Source organism: Talaromyces amestolkiae (assembly GCF_001896365.1).
Source record: "Talaromyces amestolkiae strain CIB chromosome Unknown scaffold1.1, whole genome shotgun sequence".
Classification (NCBI taxonomy): Eukaryota; Fungi; Ascomycota; class Eurotiomycetes; order Eurotiales; family Trichocomaceae; genus Talaromyces; species Talaromyces amestolkiae.
The window spans coordinates 302,875-321,692 of record NW_024468037.1 but is presented as its reverse complement, the minus strand read 5'-3'; the positions used below and the strand labels follow the sequence as shown (position 1 = coordinate 321,692).

Below are 18,818 nucleotides of genomic sequence, written 5' to 3'. Positions count from 1 at the left end.
CTAGAGATCTTTTGATCAAATCAAGTCCTGAGAAAATTCATTGATCATGGTCTTGCGGTCGTTAGATGAGCACTTTGATGTTGAGTAACCTCCAAGTTTCTCTAAATGATTGAATATACAGCTATTAACTTCGATATCGGAGAGGCATAGCAAATATCAGTACCTCTACAAGCTTTGACATTTGCAAGAGTATGCACCCCGTAGGGTTAGTGGATATGTTTGTGCCGAGTAAGGGCTTGGTTCAATGTCTGATTTTTGCCGGAACATGCCCACGAATATGATTTTAGGTGTAAACTCGTCAAATTTTAGGTGTCTATGTGGAAGTAAATTCAAATATGAAGAATTGAGGAATTGAGGAAAACAGGAAATGATGAAGCATATGAACTAATTAGATATTTGAAAACGATATTATATGGAGTTTTCGTCCATTTCCATCGCGCAGACTGTAGATATCAACAATCTTGGTATATCAAGTGTGACAACTTGGAGACATTCTGTGTGGAACAAAAAAAAAAGCAAAATTGCTGTTTCCATCACGTACATGTACGGCGCCACGTCTGGTGCCTACGGAATGTACCACGACGACCTCCTCTGGCCCTCGTACGACCAAATATTTTTGTATCGGTCAATGTTCAACTCTGCTCCCGGATGATTGTTTTCAAAGTGACGCTCGAACGCGGCACGACTAGTAAACGTATCGATATTAGGGCAGCTTGGACAGTGGAAAGTCGAAACCAATGCAAATCTCTCCCAACGATCTGGGTCTGCCAACAATCTTCTGCGGCGCAGTTTGACAAGTTTCTCAGCACATCGCTCCATTTCTTCTTGGCCACCACCCTTCAGATATTTCTCCACGATGTTCCGCATTTCACCCATTGTCTGCTGACCTGGACTTTGTTTTCTTTCATTTTCAAACAAGGGAATCCACTGATCCATTATCACCCGGTTCCAATCACCAGACCGATCGTTGATGCGGAAGTAGGAACTCCCACGCCCTAGTTGCTTCTCAACTTTCCGGTTGACCTTGTCGGTATCTCCTATTGCTGCCAGTAGTCCCCTGAAAGGCGCGAGCATGTTCGCCACACCCCCATTTCCCATCGACGTGTGATGCCTGGCGCCTGTCCCAATGCTTACGACCACCGTTGGGGGCTGCATTGGCTCTAACAATTGTAGTTCATGGACGGCGTCTTCAGTGGGGTTTGAAGCACGCATTCCTCCATATTTGAAGCTCCAGCTTCCTAGCTCCTGCTTTTCAAAATAGGTTGGTGCTGCCATCGTTGCGTGTCCCACCTCCCACAAAGAGGCACCACAACTAGGACCAGGATTTAGAGGGGCATTGCCAGTCTCTTTGTTGGGATAATGACTGTAACTTCGGAGAATATGTCTCTTGTCTGGGTCAGCCCTGGACTCCCCACGAGCGACAACAATTCTGGTAAAAAATCAGATTGATTCCGAAATATGTATCATTCATAGTGCGCAAACTAACGTTCTGCATATATCCAAGTCCGATGTCAAGGGAACGACCTCTAGGTTTCCAGCATATGCACCTCTGTTATACACGCTGGTTAGGTCTCTGATGGCGCGTTCAAGCCCGTAAGTACTATACTTCCTTTCTGGCGACCAGAGTGGAGGGAATCGCCGACAGTGGAATGTCCTAGGGCGGCCGTAAACGCGATTTGAGATTCCAATATATTCTTCGAGAGCACTATGCGGGATCATGCGCAGTCTGGCCAGCATTATGGCAATAAGTCTATATACATAGGCATGTATTAGCAAGATTCACATTCAACATACCGACATAAATATTTGTAATCAAACGTAGGAAATTTCGATACCCTCCAGTCCCTGATCCCGCGACGTAATCAAAGTAATGGCATGGCAAGTAGGGCAGACTCTCCGACTCTTTACTCGAGAGCGACATCTCAAAAGGGGAGAAACTAGACGGTGATGATGTCGTGTCCGCGCCAGGGACATCGCTAAGGATGCTGCTCAAAAGTAGTTCATCCTGCTCGACTCTCGCAATTTCCCGCATTAAAGCCTCTAAAAGTAGCAGGCTCGCGAAACCTCTAACACCACCACCATCTGAATGACAGAACGATTAGCCTCGATGGACCCGAGGATGTATGTAACTAAGGAGCACCTGCTACTAACCGAAGCTCAACAATGTAGATTCTTCCCACGGATTAGCCATCATGAATTGGATGCCTATCTGTCGGCATCAAGTGATATATGAAATTGCAGAGATTATATTCTCAAAATGTCTTGAGGGAGGGGAGGATGGTTGAATAATGATTAATCAGGTGACCGAGTCCATGTCTTAACTCATCATGACATCTACGACTACAAATCAACCAAACAGCGGCCCTCTCGGAGGATTGCGAACCTCGTATCTTATCAATCATCTCTTTCAGTTAAGATCGGAAAACTTCCCCGAAAATTGAAAAAGGAAAAGGTTAAGATTGTTAGTTTTGCACCTCGCGCCTTTCTTCGCTGGTCGCGTAATTTTCGCGTCTCTAAATTCCAGACCCTTCCCCAGTATGCACAAATGTGCACTTTGCGTTTCTTGACCACCGCTACTGTGCTATACAGCCTTGAAGACCCCGTATCGTCATGAACTCAGTGGCGGTCACGATCGCGAACCAGCAGCATCCGAATACCGAAGCGGCCAGAACGAGGACGACCGCTACCACAGCAACCGGCAGCACCAGAAAGCAGCCACCAGCAGTTTCAGACGATGATCAAATACATGATAGCATTTACAACATTCGGTCACAGACGAGCCCGCTACAGAGCTCAATCCGCAAGACTGCCTCCATAGACCAGCCCGATGAGGATCCCGGGTTGCGAAAGCCGGGAGATTATAGGCAAAAGCAGGTGGGGATGCGGAGTTGGCTTTGGCATGTTAAGATTGACTAACTCAGGGCAGGTGTTCAAAGGTCGAAAGCTCCTTTGGCTCGCCTACCAGTCAATCGGCGTTATCTATGGTGATATCGGCACCAGTCCGCTCTATGTTTACTCGTCGACCTTTACCGAGCCACCCACACGTCAAGATCTTATCGGAGTGCTTTCGATCATCATCTGGACTCTATTTATGATGGTGACGGTTAAATACGTGCTGATCATTCTTCATGCGGACAATGATGGTGAAGGAGGTACTTTCAGTACCTATTCATTACTCGGTCGCTATGTGGGCTACTTCTCTCTTCTGCTTGCTTACCTCCCATTCGATGGAGATTGACTCCACCTGGGCAGATGAATATCACGAACCGTGATCCGAGAGAGGCCTCCATGATACAGATGAAAAGGTATCAGACTGGCGATCTCGAGGTTGCGGGCCAGCATGTTCGCCACACCCTAGAGTCGAGCCGGGTTGCCAAAACAATCCTACAGGTGATGGGGGTTCTTGCAGTCACTATGGTGATCTCCGACGGACTTTTGACCCCTGCACAATCAGTACTAGGGGCTGTACAAGGCATCGAAGTCGTACGACCCAATATCTCAAGGGCCTCGATCATCGGGGTAACAGACGGCATTCTAGTAGTCCTCTTCTGCATCCAGCCCCTTGGCATCTCCAAGATCACCTACGCCTTCTCACCCATTATTCTCATTTGGCTTGCATTCAATGCAGTGTTCGGCATCTATAACCTCGCAAAATACGATGCGGGCGTTTTCGCAGCTTTCAATCCAGGATACGGCTTTGAGTTTCTGATTCGTCATGGGCAAGAAGGCTGGAAAATGCTGGGCGGGGTGTTGCTTTGCTTCACCGGAGTAGAGGCCTTATTTGCCGATCTCGGGGCATTCAGTCGCACAGCGATTCAGTTAAGCTGGTTGGGGTATACCTTTCCATGCCTGCTTCTGGCGTACATTGGACAGGCGGCCTATATCAGTGTTCATCCAGACGCATACTCAAACCCTTTTTTTCATGCGGCACCTCCAGGAACAGTATATCCTGCTTTGATAATTGCAATCCTGGCAGCTGTAGTCGCCTCGCAAGCTATCATAACTGCGACATTCCAGGTATATTTCAGTTTCCGATTCCGGTCCTCGTTCGTCCTCCTCTAACAAGGTTGCAGCTTCTTACCCAGGTGATGAAACTCTCCTATGTTCCGCAGATCAAAGTAATTCATACTTCCAAAATTTTCCATGGGCAGCTTTTTGTGCCCGTCGCAAACTGGCTGCTGATGATCGGAACGATCCTCATCGCTTCCATTTATAAAAATGTACGCCTAATCAATGTCTCCATGCAGAATCATATTCTACTAAACTCTTATCATAGACTACATCTCTTGGAAACGCATATGGAGTGTGCGTCATGTTCGTGACCTTTTTCGACACATGCATGGTGGCTCTGGCAGCTATGTTTGTATGGCGTCTTAACCCATTCATCGTCTTCCTGCCCTGGTTAATTATCGCATGTCTTGACGGTACCTATCTCTCCTCCGCCCTCACCAAAGTCCCCGCTGGTGCGTGGTTCACCCTCACTCTCTCAGCCATTCTGGCCTCCCTTTTTTTCCTTTGGAGATTCGGAAAAGAACAACAGTGGGCTGCTGAGGCTGAAGACCGATTTCCCACCTCGCATTTCATCCAGTACAACAAAGAAGGTCAATTACGCCTAAGTCACCGGTATGAGGGAACTATTATCAGCACGACCAGGGGATTGGGAGTCTTCTTCGACAAAGCAGGCGAAACAACACCGATTGTCTTTAGCCAGTTTGTTCTCAAGCTTACCGCCATCCCTGAGGTGTCGATATTCTTCCACTTGCGGCCTTTGGAAACACCATCGGTATCGTACAATAATAGATATAGCGTGTCCCGCCTGGCGATCCCAAACTGCTATAGGCTTGTTGTTCGCTATGGATATAATGATGTGATCATCACGCCAGATCTTGCATCGGTGATTATGGAGCAGGTGCGTCGTTACCTAACAGATGATCTGCAGTCCCTCCAGGCAAAGCAGTGTACCACTGCTAGCTCCTCAAATAATGTATCGGCGGTCAATGCTCAGACGCAATTCCCTGAGACGGATGAAACGCGAAGTGGTGAATACCAAGATGTTCAACTCCGAAGTCGCGAACTGGAACTACTAAAATTTGCATTTGAGCATAGGGTGTTGTATATCATGGGCAAGGAACAGATGGTAACAAAAAGTGGTACCAATATTTTCAGGAAGGTACTCTTGAGTGCTTTCCTGTGGATTAGAGAGAATACTCGAAATAAGATGGCTAATCTGCGGGTACCGGCGGATCAGGTTATTGAAATTGGGTTTTTGAAAGAAGTCTGACAAGAAATCAAAGTATATGTATAAAACAGATAGTAGTCATGTATGACCTTACTCCTTGCAGAACGAAATCATATCATAAATAAAAATTTCTAGACGGTGAATCTAAACTACCTTACTACATTTCTATGTCCCCAGTGTTGGAGCTTGATGTATTCCACTGAAGCACCAGAGTGGACTATGTCGTATTATAAGGAATTACTGAGTAAGTCTCTAGCTAATCTATCGCATACTGGGAACGTCGTCTGTTTTAATTCGCTTCAGATATGGGAGAAAATATCAAGATCGTTATGAGTGCTTTGGCTCTTTTTTATGCCCATAACTGTCCGGATCTGCGTTCCAGCTTTCCAACGCTCCCTTCTAGAAAAAAGTCCAATATTTAACGAAACCGAATATTATGTGATCAGTAAGTGGACCCCACAGAATTACATGTAGTCAGACGTATTTTCAACAAGGTAGAACCTACAAAGGGCTGTGATATGGTTATACTTGTTACATCTTGATCATGCATACAGCATAAGCTTATGGCTCCCGGGCCATCATATCACCCAGGGCCCAACGAAGATTAGAAAGTCTCCGGGAATTTTTGGGTTCGTCCGGTTTCCGTTGCCAAAGCGTTTCATGCATTAGCACCTAGTCTTTAGTGCCATGTGCTTGGTCCTATAGTTATGGTATGTTCTATTGAGGTTGACAGGCAGCGGGCCGAAATCTCCATACGGAGTACTCCGTAGGGAGTACTAAATTGAGTTCAGGAAAAATGAAGAATTAGGGGAATATCAAATACTGCAAATGCCCAAATTCGGCCTGAAACCTGCAAGAATTTCAAACAAAAGCCCGTCAACCCTACATTTAGGCGTGCCACCCCCGTCAATAGCAGTAGACTTGTTAACCACAGTAGTGTTCGACACGAACGGCCTGGCATTAGTTCCTCGGGGGTCTCCGTCTTACATCCATAGTCAAAGTTTAAGATATTAATGTAGTTATAGTGTGAGATTGCTAGTGCGTTTTTGGATTAAATGTTTTGCTTACAGCGTTTATCTGAGATAATGGCCTTTTAGCTACTTGAGGTAATATTTGCCTAGTTTCGAAGCCACATTGTAAGAAATTTCTCTGAAAAAAGCCGTTGATCTGCGAATTACCCCATCAAATACATACCTGGGTGTCCGCGTCTAAGTAAAGGCGTAACAAGATTGTAACCTGACGATAACTTGATGTCACGCGTATTCGCCTGGTGACCCGGTCAGAGAGATTGTTTCAATGCTGTATTGTTATGCTAGGCTATGAACATACTTTATAATAATTAAAACCGTAACTGACCTTCCATGGTCATTACCTGCAGTCAAAATACAGAAATATTGAAACTACAAAAGCGGATAACCACGGGGAACAAGTAATCATACATATTCTTTACTGATGAAAAGGGCAGGATGCGTATTATCACATCATAATACAGAAAGAATTCTGACTCTATAAAGTCATCGCATGCTAATTCAGTAATGTAGATAATTGGCCCGTTTGCAGTTAGTATGTATGTTTTCTTCACATCGTCAGTAGCTGGCAGGTACCCGGAATCTACTTCGAGATCATGTCCTGTAATCCATCTGCAGAGATTGTAGTCCACCATCCTTAGTCTAAACTGTATCATATCTCTTAGCTTCAGGATGCAAGACGCCAACATTTAATGATGTCAGCACCGACATAAATTAGATGGAATCTTCAATTCAATGATCTATCCATTATCATAACTCATTATATAGCAGCTCACAAGTCTCCCTTGGGGACAGATGGGAACGAAGCCGGATTCCTGAGACGTTCAGCATTCCTTTTTGCCAAATCTATGTTCCGCAGGCGATTGATACGCATCTGATAGAAGTTCCTAAAAAGGCCATTGTTAGCCACGATGGTACTCATAGGAGCTGTCAACATCAACTTACTTGTGCAGTTCAAATATTCGAGGAGAATCATCATCAGTCGGTTTCGTCTCTGCCGCTTTTCGGAGCTCGTTGATCTATCTCAATTAGACAAGCTCCAAAAGTTCACTCATACATGCTGACGTACCTTATCATTCTTCTCCTTCTCTACATCCTCCTCCTCCGAATCCTTCTTCTCATTCTTTGTCTTCTCCTTATCTTTATCGTCATTCTTCTCCTTGTCTTTTTCTTTCTCCTTCTCCTTTTTCCTCTTCTGCTTTTCTTCGTACTCTTTTTTCACTTTCTCAATTTCTTGCGCCAATTCCTCATCTTTCTTCTTCTTGGCTTCCTGCTCCGAGGCCCCGATAGGAGAACAGAAGCCACGGTCCTTGAGATGGCTTGGGCATATGTAGAAGAAGTCCTTCACCAATTAGTTAGCGACACTGCTTCATAAACTATTTATGAATATTTCATTCATACTTTGTTATCAGGTGTTATCAACACACTTGTTGACGGCTTGTAGCAGACCATGCATGCTTTAGATGCTGTATCGGCCACGCGCCGAAGATGCCAGACATTCTGGAGAGACATATCCCCGTTTATACTTTTATCGTTTCATGTATTTGATTATGTCTGCTCGTTCAAGGCGTGTTATAATTCATCTATCCTTATCTTGAAATACAGGATGGGAGATCGACGTATCGCACGTTGCAAGCATGGAGAAAAGCTTCAATGTTCTTCCCCGCATGCCTATAATTTCCGAGGACGAGTCACGTGAAATTTATTGTAAGAAGCTCTTGACCAAGCTCCAAATCTGCATGATTTTGTATTACTTTTAAAAATACAAAAGACGGTTACTGAATTATAAAGCCACATTTCTACAGTGAAAGTCACTGCCACGAGCGCTTGAGCTCCTTGACACGAGCACTTGTGACAACCGTCAACTGGTAATTAGATATATTAACGATGAATAGACACGAATGCCACATGAATAAAAGCATTTAGAATGCGCCATCTCCCATAAAGACTCAATTTACTCCGTTACACCATCCATACGCGCTGAAGTCTCATCCTCTGTAAACCGCGAAGCAATAATCGGATCCAGATCCTGAGCCCGACGACGCGCATCCAGCCACATCATATACTCGGCGTACTTGGTAGGCATAACCTGTACTTCATTGGGAACCAAGAATGTATAGTGGAAAACACCAGTAGGGTTCTTGGTAGCATGCTCGACATCACGCACTTTGGAGTCTACGCGGACGTGTACTTTGGTGTAAGGGGTTCGTTTGCTGGATTCCCCGTCGACGGTCCGTACGAGGGGCTCGGTGTACGCTACTGTTGCTTTAAGGTAGAGGACGCTTCCGACGGGGACGGGGTTTTCGAATGTGCTGGGGTCGAGAGAGACGAATGTGGGTCGGGTGTGGGAGAAGGAGGCGGCGCAGCAGAAGGCGAGTTCAAAGGTTTGTTGGAGGAGGAAACCGCCGAATATCATGAAGTTGTGTCTGTTGCGGTCTTCGGGTTGCATGATCATGGCAGATCGGAGGACTGTTCGGTCCATGTTTTGGATGCGTGGTGAGCGTTGAATGGCCGCTCCGGGGACTGTACGAGTCAGTAACTCTATCAATAGCTCTGTGGAATATGGGTGAGTGATATTACCCTTGTAAGGCTGGCCTGTCGTCCACATCGAGTGAATCATGTTACTCTCTTCTTGGTCAGGCGCCTGTTCAAGGAAACTCCTCTTCCTCAAAGCCTTCTTTGCGTTGTAATTTTCTTCGCCTTTCTGGAAGAGTCGTCGTTCTTCTTCCGTCTCAATCAAGAGTGGTGCCACAGCAACTGGTCTACTCATCAATTAGTAAATTGGAATTTCTCTGAGAGAAAAGAGAGGCTTACTTTTTGGTCTTCGGATCCAACGATACCATAGTAAAAGCACATGTGATCAAGACATCCTCATCCTTAACTTTCTCGCCTTCAGCAGGAGCTTTGGCAACCTGTAGAGAGATCTCCATGCTAGATCTTCCTGTGGCATAGGTCACCTGACCACTGAGTTGAAGATTGCAAATCTCTTTCAACGGGTTCACGAGTGTGATTCGATCAACAGCTGCGGTAACAGTTGCTACTGTATCACCTGTATGGTTGTAGGCTACCACACCGGCTAGAGCATCCAAGTCCATGAAAAGCGTACCGAGACTGGTTCAAAATTAGCCATGTCTGAGAGAGGCTTTAAAAATTTGAGAGACTCACCGAATACGCCCAGATGCATTCAGGTACTCGTCCAACAGCCACTTATCTTCAGCAAGAGGAAGTGTCTAAAAGCCTAATCAGAAGGAGATCACGAAGTTAAGTAAGAACTAACTCACAGCAGCAAAATAGCTATCAGACATCCTCCTTGGCGTGAGGTCCGGCTTCACAGGCTCCCCATCCTCAATCGTAGCTTGTCCAGCTTGCTGTCGGCTCTGAGCCAGGGCATCCACCCAAGGCACCTTGACTCGCATTGACTGCCATAATGCCTTGTAGAAATCATTTGCCGGAGTCCTATGAAAATGACGCTTAGCTACATGAGCAGGCTTGATGCATCGAGTCGCCTGCTCGGTGAAGATGATCGTGCGGGGCGATGCAGCCTTGCAGCTCGAGAGAGCTATCCTGCGTGCCGGCGCCAACATTGCTGCAACCTTTCCGTCTGAATGATAACAATGCAGCGTCACGGATTTTCGTACGACTCTACTTTTTATAGTCTGAAGATTGTTGATAAATCTCAACAATTTTGATGAGTCAATTTGATTCGCGAATAGAGAAAAATTGGGTCTGCGGATTAGCTTATCGCCGGGATTATCCGCATTATCCGAAAGTTCGGCAGTTGTGAGCAAACCCTAACTGAATGCTTATGCAGTAATTGATAAGTCAAAGATGGGCAAAGTCTAGATTGGTGCAGACTCTTTTTAGAAAGACGGTAGCCGAGGGAGTAGCAAGAGTTTGAAGTTCTAGTTTGAGAGCTCATCGGGTTTTACAACAGGAGCACGTCGGTGACGTCATGATATAGTACAGCTGTGTAAAAAAGCATTGTTTTGTTTGTGCAATGCTAATTGATGCTTCAATATTATTTTGATCGCAGGTCCGTAACGAAGAGTAGTAGATACGTATCGATGAAGTCCTTGTATCCAGGGACCTAGATACTTACCTAGATAGGATGCTGTTAGGGCATGCAATTAGGGCTAATTTCAATCGGAACAGGGATGACGACTCTGGTAGCGTCAAGGTGAAGTCATAGCCCTCAACAATGTCTATAAAGACGAGGCAATATCAAACAATATGTGAATGAATCTATTCGTAGCAAGCCAAGTATATTTGTACCGGACTCATCATGAGTGACCCTACTAACCCAAACATCGAGAAACGCTCAACGCCGCAATGGGCTCTTTACCAAAGAGAGCAGTTTTGGAAAGTCAACGATGGCGTAACACCGCCTTTCAATACGCGTAAACTCTTGATCTTGTCTAACATATCAGAAGATCAGGGCTGATGAGAAGGAGACGCGATTTAGACCCTAAAGCACTAGAGGAAAAAGCCAAAGAGAAGCTTAGCCTAGGAGGATGGTAATTTCACTCCCTCCTCTAGTACGCACGCCCTTCGTACTGACAAAGAAGGCACTACGCATCCTCCAATGCAGGCCTCTCCACAACCCACTCCGTCAACCGTCAAGCCTTCAACCGACACCGCATCATCCCCTGGATGCTCATCGACACTAATCTGCGCGACACCACGACCGAAATATGGGGTCACAAAGTCTCTGCCCCCATCGGTTTTGCGCCTATCGGCATAAACGCAATCTACAATCACGAAGCTGAGAGACCAGTCGCCAAAGTCGCGGGTGAGCTCAATCTTCCGTACTGTCTGTCAACAGCGGGGAGTACGCCGATTGAAGAAGTCGGCGCTGCGAATGACAGTGGCGGAAATGGGCCACGGTTTTTCCAGCTTTATATGCCCCATGATGATGAATTGACGCTGTCGCTGCTCAATAGAGCCTGGAACTCTGGGTTTGACGCCCTAATTCTCACGACAGATACGTGGCAATTAGGCTGGCGACACGACGACGTCGCGAACTCTAACTATGCATTCTACCGCGGCATTGGTGCTGCATTGGGTCTGAGTGACCCCGTCTTTCAGAAAAGATGTCGCGAGAAAGGTATCGACATTGAGAAGGATCCAGTGGCTGCATCGACGCTCTGGATCGATTCGATTTGGCATGGGCGAGCGTGGTCGTGGGACAAATTGCCATGGTTGATCGAGCAGTGGAAAAGAATATCTGGCGGAAGGCCGTTTGCGCTTAAGGGGATTCAGTCGGTTGCTGATGCGAAGAAGGCGGTTGAATATGGCGTAGATGGTATAGTGGTTAGCAATCATGCCGGTAGACAGGTCGATGGCGCTATCGCAAGTCTCGACGCATTAGAGAACATCGTCGATGCCGTCGGGGACAAGACGTACATCATGTTTGATTCCGGGGTCCGAGGAGCAAGTGATGTAGTCAAGGCATTAGCTCTTGGCGCAAAGTTTGTGTTTGTTGGGAGACTGTGGGTTTGGGGATTGAGTATCATGGGCGAGGAAGGAGTGAGGCATGTCATGAAGTCGCTGCTCGCGGATTTTGATATTTTTATGGCTGTAGCCGGGTTTACGAGTGTGAATGAGTTTGATCGGCCTATTCTTGGTACGTCTTCTACGAAACACTTATTAAGAGGTTAACTAATTTGGAGATATAGAGTCGTACCCAAAGTCTTACAGCATACCTGAGTGAGATTCTTGGGGCATGTACGCAGGGAATAAGATGAATAGGTATCCATACTCACCGACCTTATTATCCAGTGTCATGAGATATCTAGGAGAATTGATGTTGTGATTTACTGCATGATGCTCTCCCTTCCATCGCATGGTTCCGAAAGAGAAACTAGGGTTTCGTAAATGATAAGGAGCACTCCGTGCACTACAATTACTCGACACCGAAAGAATCCGAGATTACCATGAGTAAATGCAAAATCAAATCCCATTGCTGCGAATTCTATGGAAATGAATAGAGTACAATGCATGACCGATTTTTTGAACACCGTAAATCAAACAAATACCCCGCTCTAGGAGGTGAAAGGATCGTCGTTATCGTTATTGTCATCACCCACCAATCCCGCTGCTGCTTTTGCAAGCCTGATGTCCTTAGCTTGCAGTCCCACGTCTCGACTGTATCGCTCAAAGGAGGTGAGAAGCTCAGAGAGAGAAGTTCTGAGCATGTAAAGCACAGTATCAACTTCGGGAACCTCTCTTGCTTTCCTTCGTACTTCAGGGCTACTATTGGCTGATGGGAATGTAACATCCGACCAGTGAATACCAAGTCCGGTGTCTTCATGGACGAAATCTTCTAATGTGATGATGGTTGAGGTGTAGAGACGAACTATAGTCGGTACGTCCTTAGAGACTTGGCCGAATGAGTCTTCTTCCAAACTGGCAATGAGAAGTCTGGTTATAGACTCGATCGCGTCGATGACACAGGCAACTTGGCCATGCGGTTCACCAAAGACAATGCCGCGCAGGCGTTGGGCGTATGTTTGCCTAAAGGGCTTGCCGATTGGAGATCGAAGAAATTGCGAGACGAATGGAATGGAAGAATAGTTGAAAGATGACTTCGAGGTTCCCGTTGGCCCGGTAAGTAGTTTGACGTCATCTGGTGCACCCAGAAGCTTCTTCTTGCGCTCTGGGCTTAGCAAAGCATCTGATGCCTGGCTGAACGCTTCTTTAGCTTTGGCTCTCGCGGCGGGTGTCCAGTCTTTTGACTGTCCAAAAGACTTTGCCGTCGCTCCAAATGATTGTCCAAATCCGGTCGCCTTTGGCGATGGTGCGAAGATATTGTCTTGTTTAGGACCGTCAGTCAATTGAGGGAGACTTTGAATTTGAGGATACGCGATGCTGGTATCCTTGGCGGTTTTTGCAGCCGGTGGTGTTTTGAATTTGTTAATACGACCACTGACACCCTCGATGGTATCAATTGAAGCTTGTAGCACTTGCTTCCAGGCTTCTCCGTTGACACGATCAAGATCCTCAAAAATCGCTTTGCGGCGATCGGGAAAACGCTGGCTTATGAAGCACAGTTCCCAGAAAGCGAAATTTTTGGCAATATCTTTCTTGGCTTTAAGTCCATTAATCAAGCTTCCAGTAGGATCCTTAGAGTCATTGGTAAGTGGTTGTCCTCGTTTCAATGGCTCTTTAGTGAGGAAGACGGTGAAGAATAGATTCGCTGTCTGCCACAGGAAGACAAGACATCCTCCCGAGATAATCTGGCGGTAAAATAGCGTGTAAAAGGCAGGAGGAACAGCTCCCTGAGGCTCCGCCGCTGTCCGCGAAAAGTTCCAGAACAGCTTCGCAAAGTAGAGAGAGAAGTTCCAAGCCGGGCGTCGCAGGAAAATGACATAGATAAACGGACTGGCCAAGGTGACAATCAAGCCATTCCGCAAAGCATCAATCACGCTTCCAATAATCCCATATTGTAGCCTCTTGATTGTCGGCTCCATGGGATGCGTACGATCGTCCTTCGAAGTGCGTTTGGCAATCGGAATCGGAAGACGATCATAGTCGTAGTATAAGTGAATAGCCGTCTGAGCGACTGCCAGTATCATGTGATATGTGTGGAGATAGATGGACCTTTCATTCAGAGCTGGCCGGCTGTTAGGTCTGCGTCAAGTCAGCTACATCACCACTATTCAAATTATGCTGTTACTCACCGACTGAGCTTTACCCATCCAAGATCAGCATCTTCCGGAGCCGACCAGAGGTATATCTCACTAAACCACCAGGCGGAGAAAAGATACCATCCCAACGTTTGGAGGACTTGTAGCGGGAACACGTTTCGCAGTGCAGCCAGAGGTGAAGCCGTCGTTCGCGGACCGACGTGCATTTGCGCAACTCGGATGAAGAAAACGGATAATGTCGAGATAAATAAAAGGAGAGCGCGCAGACCGCATACTCCGAGGGGGAACCATGACCAAAGAACTATTGTCGCATTAGCTTGAATGGTTGCCTCTCAGATTGAAATACCAACAAGATGTTTTTGTGCCGATTATAAAAGAAACAAAATAGTCCATCAACAACGTCACAGCTGAAGCGTGGACAAATCTGCGGTGTAATGCAGAGGTCAAGATTCGCCTATACGGCCTTGGAGGTGGAGCAGCCATTTTGAGCGCGATGGAAGTATCTTAGGGAAACAGTCACCGCATTATTTGAATGTGGATAGCTGCGCACTTGCTATCTGCAAGAATTCGACAAACCCGTGCCGAAGGGCGGTAGTTGGTGTGGTGGGAGCTTAAACGAGTGTGCGTGAAGTCAAGCTATTATTTACTGAAGCTCTTTTTTGCGGGACGAAGCCCAGGAAACCAAAACAGCAACCAGTTGGTCACGTGAGCGGCTTTCTTTACCAATAGAACCCATCGAAAGTTGAGCGGATCGCTGCGTCACCTGAACGGGCCAGCCCGGTTACGTCTTATCAAGAGGGCAGGAACCGTCGAGGCAACAACAAAACCTTCACTAAACTGCAAGTCAACCACCGCCGACCTATATATCAGCACCTTCACGATTCCCGTCTACTATACACACCATGTCCTACGATCGCTTGAATTCATTAGAAGCGCAGCCGACAACCTGGCGGCGGGATGACGATCCTCAGTATCAGGATGACCCCGAGTTTGCGCGGTTTACCGAGAACCTATCGAACCAGTTATTTACATTGACATCGAATATTTCGAATTTATCGAGGCAGATTGCGCTTTTAGGCACAAAGCGGGACACCGAGAGAGTGCGAGAGAGAGTTCATAACCTTCTCGAAGAGACAAGGTCGGGATTCAAGGATGCAGGCGAGGCCATTAAGAAGGTGCAGACGTGGGAGGATGTTAATGTAGGTCATTTACATACTTGACTACTTCTTGATGTGACTAACCGTGACTACAGCCGTCCCAAAAATGGACACAACAAAAACTCTCCTCCGAATTCAAGGCAGCCCTAGACGAATTCCAAACCGTCCAACGCCGCGCACTCGAGAAACAACGAGCCTCCGCCGTCGCTACACGAACTGCCCTACACGGAGACTCAGATCAACAAGCCACCGGCGACCTCGTCGAGGGACAAGACCAACAGCAACTCCTCCAACAACAAGAACAGCAMCCCCGCCTCGCCAACCAAGACGAAGTCGACTTCCAAGAAGCGCTAATCATCGAGCGCGAATCCGAGATCCGCAACATCGAGCAGAGTGTCGGCGAATTGAACGAGCTATTCCGGGACGTGGCGCACATTGTGCACGAGCAGGGTAGTCAGCTGGATATCATTGGCGAAAATGTTGAGAATGTCACTAGCGACACGCGCGGTGCAAATGTTGAGTTGAGGAGCGCAAGTCGGTATCAGAAGAATGCTCGAAATAAGATGTGTTGTTTGCTGCTGATACTGGCGATTATCTTGACGGTGATTATTCTTGCTGCTGTTTTGGGATAGACCAACCGTTAAGCCAATCGTTTCGTCATTTCTTGTGACTCTTGTCATACCCCTATCCAACTTCATGCTATGTGTAGTATCTCAGTCTTTCATTCCTTGTATCTGGCGTTGGGGTTGAATCTTGAATAGCCAATCCTGTCCTTCATTCCATTACTTGGCACATTCTGATTTCTGCAATGGTCATTAATTCATGTCTTTTTGAGTATAACGTTTTTATTTACTTGTACATAGGTATATGATAAACTTGAGATGATTATGGATTCTGTAACATTCGGTCTTTAGGTAAAGTATACGTATGGCAAAGGTATGAGAATGGTAGTATATTCAAGAAGTAGGATTAAACGATTACTAACACAGCACTTCAAACAGTCAACGACAGACTTGCCAAGAAATCGACCGTTACACATATCTTACTCTCACAATTTACTTAGTACTGATAGTAACAGTACTCGAACCTTTACCCCAAATATCATCAATCATACCACCAAACAACTCCCCAATCACACCCTTGTCTGCCTGTCCAGCCAACAACCGTTTCTCTCTCATCTCGTTCTCGCCGGCACGCGACTTTCCGACTGTCTCGGTGAGTTTGAATGGATCAATATCTACGGCATGATTGTCCACGACTTCGCTCATGGGACTAGCCGCGAGATCCGGACCTGTCTCGCCAATGGCATGAATCTGGGGCTTCATGGGCGGGTATTCGGACTGACTGAGGTCAGAAGCGTTGTAGTCGAAGCTCATGTTTCCCAGAATGGGGATGCGTTGGGCCGGAGTTAATTCGGCCTCAATGCTGGCGATGGAGGGCATGTAGACGAAGTCAAGGGTGGAGGAGTCTTTGACGGATTTGCTGGCGCGGGATGTGTTGAAGGAGCGGGTTTCGGCGGGTCTATGCCTGTTAGTACTTGTATCGTAAAAGTCAGAGAGAACACGGCGTACCCTCCGAAAACACTGCCGTTGATACGGGATTTTGCAATGTTGAAAGCTCGGGTATATAGTACGTCATTGTTGGAGAGACGATCGACGAGCTATACATGTCAGTATTTAGATATTCTTTGGCTCAATTGGATGAGCATACCTCAGTCTTTGAGCCGCCAGTCCTCAGTCCTCGTCGATGGCATTCATTCTTGAGGTCTGCAAGGGTGCGAGCAGCATAGGCAGCGGCCTTGTCGGTGCCCTCGACGGGCTGAGCGGAAAAGGCTCCAGTGATGTGCAGACGACGACGGCAGTGGAGAGTCGTTGCAGGAGTGTGATGCTGCGAGACGGCACGCAGAGCACGGAGGGAGGTTGAGCGAGGAGCGGCCATTTGATTATTATTGATGATTGATGATCTAGTTAGGTTAGATAGATGTATAGATTGGATGTATAGATAGTCATGGACCTACCGGAAAGTTGGAGGTGCAGTATAGGGTACTGAGTGATGGCAGGAGAGTGAATTGAAATGAAGTAAGAGTGAGCAAGTGCAAGAGAAAGGGGAGAATAGAAAAAGAGAAGACGGAGTGACCACAGGACCAGCTGTACGGAGTAAATATGATAATGATAGCAAAGCGTTGGGGGATCATGCTCCACCGGCGGAATCCACCCAAGCTATCAGCAGGTGGGGCAGTCTAGAAGGCCGAAACGCCGCCTGAGAAACTAGGCAGCTACTAACGCATTCGGCGAGGCCTCGACAACCAACATACTACTACGTACATAGTATGTACATACTGTGCGCTGCACGCTACTTTTCTGCACCAGGAATGTTCGGGGGGCCATCTACGGTACACCAATAACTGCTGTTGATCGCACAGCCACGTCGAATTAGCCCGTCTCTCGTTACTGCTGATTCATGAATTTCTCTTGCTACAATTAATCCCTCCGTCTTGACTTAATATTATCATCATGTCGGTGAACAATTCGGTCGATCGGGTCGTAGATCGTGCATCGTACATACACTTAGTAAGTGCAATTGCAGGAGTACGAATCACATCGACATAGAGTAGTGGTCTGAGCAACCGGCATAAAACATGGAGGGTGTCATGGTGGTCTGATCTTCGGTGTGGGTGGTCGTTGCATGTTTGCATCCAATTGTTGTTGCAGCGGATATTCTCCGTTGAACCGATCAGACCTATTGCAGGTCGAATTGCTTGTCGTGGATAATGAATACGTAGTCGTATGTCTGTTAGCCTTCTTTCTTCATTACTTCATGACCAAGGATATAGGATGCATCTGAAGCATCCGCTGTACAGCACCCCAGACACCGAATATTTACACGACAGCCAATGACCGAATGCGAAAAAGGAAAAGCGCCGATTACTCGCTGATAGAGTGCGGTACTATTCTTGTCTGGGTTAGTCTTGGAATACGTTTTAATTTTTGGTCGATAAGTGGATTGCCCGTCGGACTTTCATCTCCTGACTCCGACGGACGCCCTTGAATCGGTTTCTTATCTTGTCATTTACTCGACAGCCTTACAGTCGTGTGAGCAGGCCACTCTCACCAGGTGGTAGCTTGATGGTTGATGATTCAGTGTCAAATAGGAGTCAAATGCGTAAACAGTACGAACGCGATAAGACGATCCATGGACCAAGAGGGCGGTGACTGGGCCATAGCAACCAATAAGAACTTCCCAAATAGCTCAAAGTGCGGAGAAAGGATCAAGATTGTTTCCTTATTTAGCTCGAGTACGCCGTCATACCAACAGTACTGTATTATTCTAGCGAAGATATCGTAATCTCCGTAATCATCTATACAGCTCTGAAACTGATCAATAGAACGCAGCCTAGAAAACAAGGCGTCGATCGGGGCCGCGCTTCCGTCTCAACTCCTACCAAGTTCTCAACGTGCATGCAGCACCCCTTTATGTAATAGTTTCATCTTTAGCATGGAAAATAAATTGATTTCTTGCAATGTAGAAATAGAAAATAAAGCGGTGAACAGGGGGGCTTTGTTACTGGAAGGAGGAGGTTAGGGGAGGTGGTCACGCGCCKTTTGGTTGGAGTCAAGCCACTAACCTTACTTTTGAGTCCTTGTCTGATTTCTTGGGGGTGTGAGCAGAGGCTCGAGACGAGCAATTGCCAATAAGGGAAGAAAAGACTTGATGGTGAACCATAAATTTACTACGTACAGTTGGTCAA

General features: G+C 46.7%; 8 protein-coding genes across 8 annotated transcripts; 3 read left to right on the top strand and 5 right to left on the bottom strand.

Moving 5' to 3' along the window:
• Positions 1-564: 564 nt before the first annotated feature.
• BHQ10_000106 (uncharacterized protein) lies at positions 565-1,737 on the bottom strand (the record flags this gene model as incomplete). Its single annotated transcript, XM_040873054.1, has 2 exons — positions 565-1,429; positions 1,487-1,737. 2 exons carry the CDS (start codon positions 1,735-1,737, stop codon positions 565-567), a joined length of 1,116 nt encoding a protein of 371 aa, XP_040728611.1.
• An 873-nt stretch (positions 1,738-2,610) lies between these two features.
• BHQ10_000105 (uncharacterized protein) lies at positions 2,611-5,281 on the top strand (the record flags this gene model as incomplete). Its single annotated transcript, XM_040873043.1, has 5 exons — positions 2,611-2,874; positions 2,927-3,187; positions 3,253-4,017; positions 4,074-4,220; positions 4,277-5,281. The coding sequence occupies 5 exons, from the start codon at positions 2,611-2,613 to the stop codon at positions 5,279-5,281; spliced, it is 2,442 nt and encodes an 813-aa protein (XP_040728610.1).
• A 1,758-nt stretch (positions 5,282-7,039) lies between these two features.
• BHQ10_000104 (uncharacterized protein) lies at positions 7,040-7,719 on the bottom strand (the record flags this gene model as incomplete). Its single annotated transcript, XM_040873023.1, has 4 exons — positions 7,040-7,154; positions 7,213-7,286; positions 7,337-7,609; positions 7,669-7,719. The coding sequence occupies 4 exons, from the start codon at positions 7,717-7,719 to the stop codon at positions 7,040-7,042; spliced, it is 513 nt and encodes a 170-aa protein (XP_040728609.1).
• A 502-nt stretch (positions 7,720-8,221) lies between these two features.
• Positions 8,222-9,851, bottom strand: BHQ10_000103 (uncharacterized protein; the record flags this gene model as incomplete). Its single annotated transcript, XM_040872914.1, has 5 exons — positions 8,222-8,790; positions 8,848-9,029; positions 9,082-9,378; positions 9,433-9,497; positions 9,549-9,851. 5 exons carry the CDS (start codon positions 9,849-9,851, stop codon positions 8,222-8,224), a joined length of 1,416 nt encoding a protein of 471 aa, XP_040728608.1.
• Positions 9,852-10,707: 856 nt separating this feature from the next.
• Positions 10,708-11,977, top strand: BHQ10_000102 (uncharacterized protein; the record flags this gene model as incomplete). Its single annotated transcript, XM_040872803.1, has 3 exons — positions 10,708-10,781; positions 10,833-11,890; positions 11,943-11,977. 3 exons carry the CDS (start codon positions 10,708-10,710, stop codon positions 11,975-11,977), a joined length of 1,167 nt encoding a protein of 388 aa, XP_040728607.1.
• Positions 11,978-12,308: 331 nt separating this feature from the next.
• BHQ10_000101 (uncharacterized protein) lies at positions 12,309-14,119 on the bottom strand (the record flags this gene model as incomplete). The annotated part of the gene is made up of 2 exons (XM_040872692.1): positions 12,309-13,896; positions 13,947-14,119. The coding sequence occupies 2 exons, from the start codon at positions 14,117-14,119 to the stop codon at positions 12,309-12,311; spliced, it is 1,761 nt and encodes a 586-aa protein (XP_040728606.1).
• A 696-nt stretch (positions 14,120-14,815) lies between these two features.
• Positions 14,816-15,702, top strand: BHQ10_000100 (uncharacterized protein; the record flags this gene model as incomplete). Its single annotated transcript, XM_040872581.1, has 2 exons — positions 14,816-15,112; positions 15,166-15,702. The coding sequence occupies 2 exons, from the start codon at positions 14,816-14,818 to the stop codon at positions 15,700-15,702; spliced, it is 834 nt and encodes a 277-aa protein (XP_040728605.1).
• Positions 15,703-16,125: 423 nt separating this feature from the next.
• BHQ10_000099 (uncharacterized protein) lies at positions 16,126-17,008 on the bottom strand (the record flags this gene model as incomplete). The annotated part of the gene is made up of 3 exons (XM_040882864.1): positions 16,126-16,591; positions 16,642-16,730; positions 16,781-17,008. The coding sequence occupies 3 exons, from the start codon at positions 17,006-17,008 to the stop codon at positions 16,126-16,128; spliced, it is 783 nt and encodes a 260-aa protein (XP_040728604.1).
• Between the last annotated feature and the right edge of the window lie 1,810 nt (positions 17,009-18,818).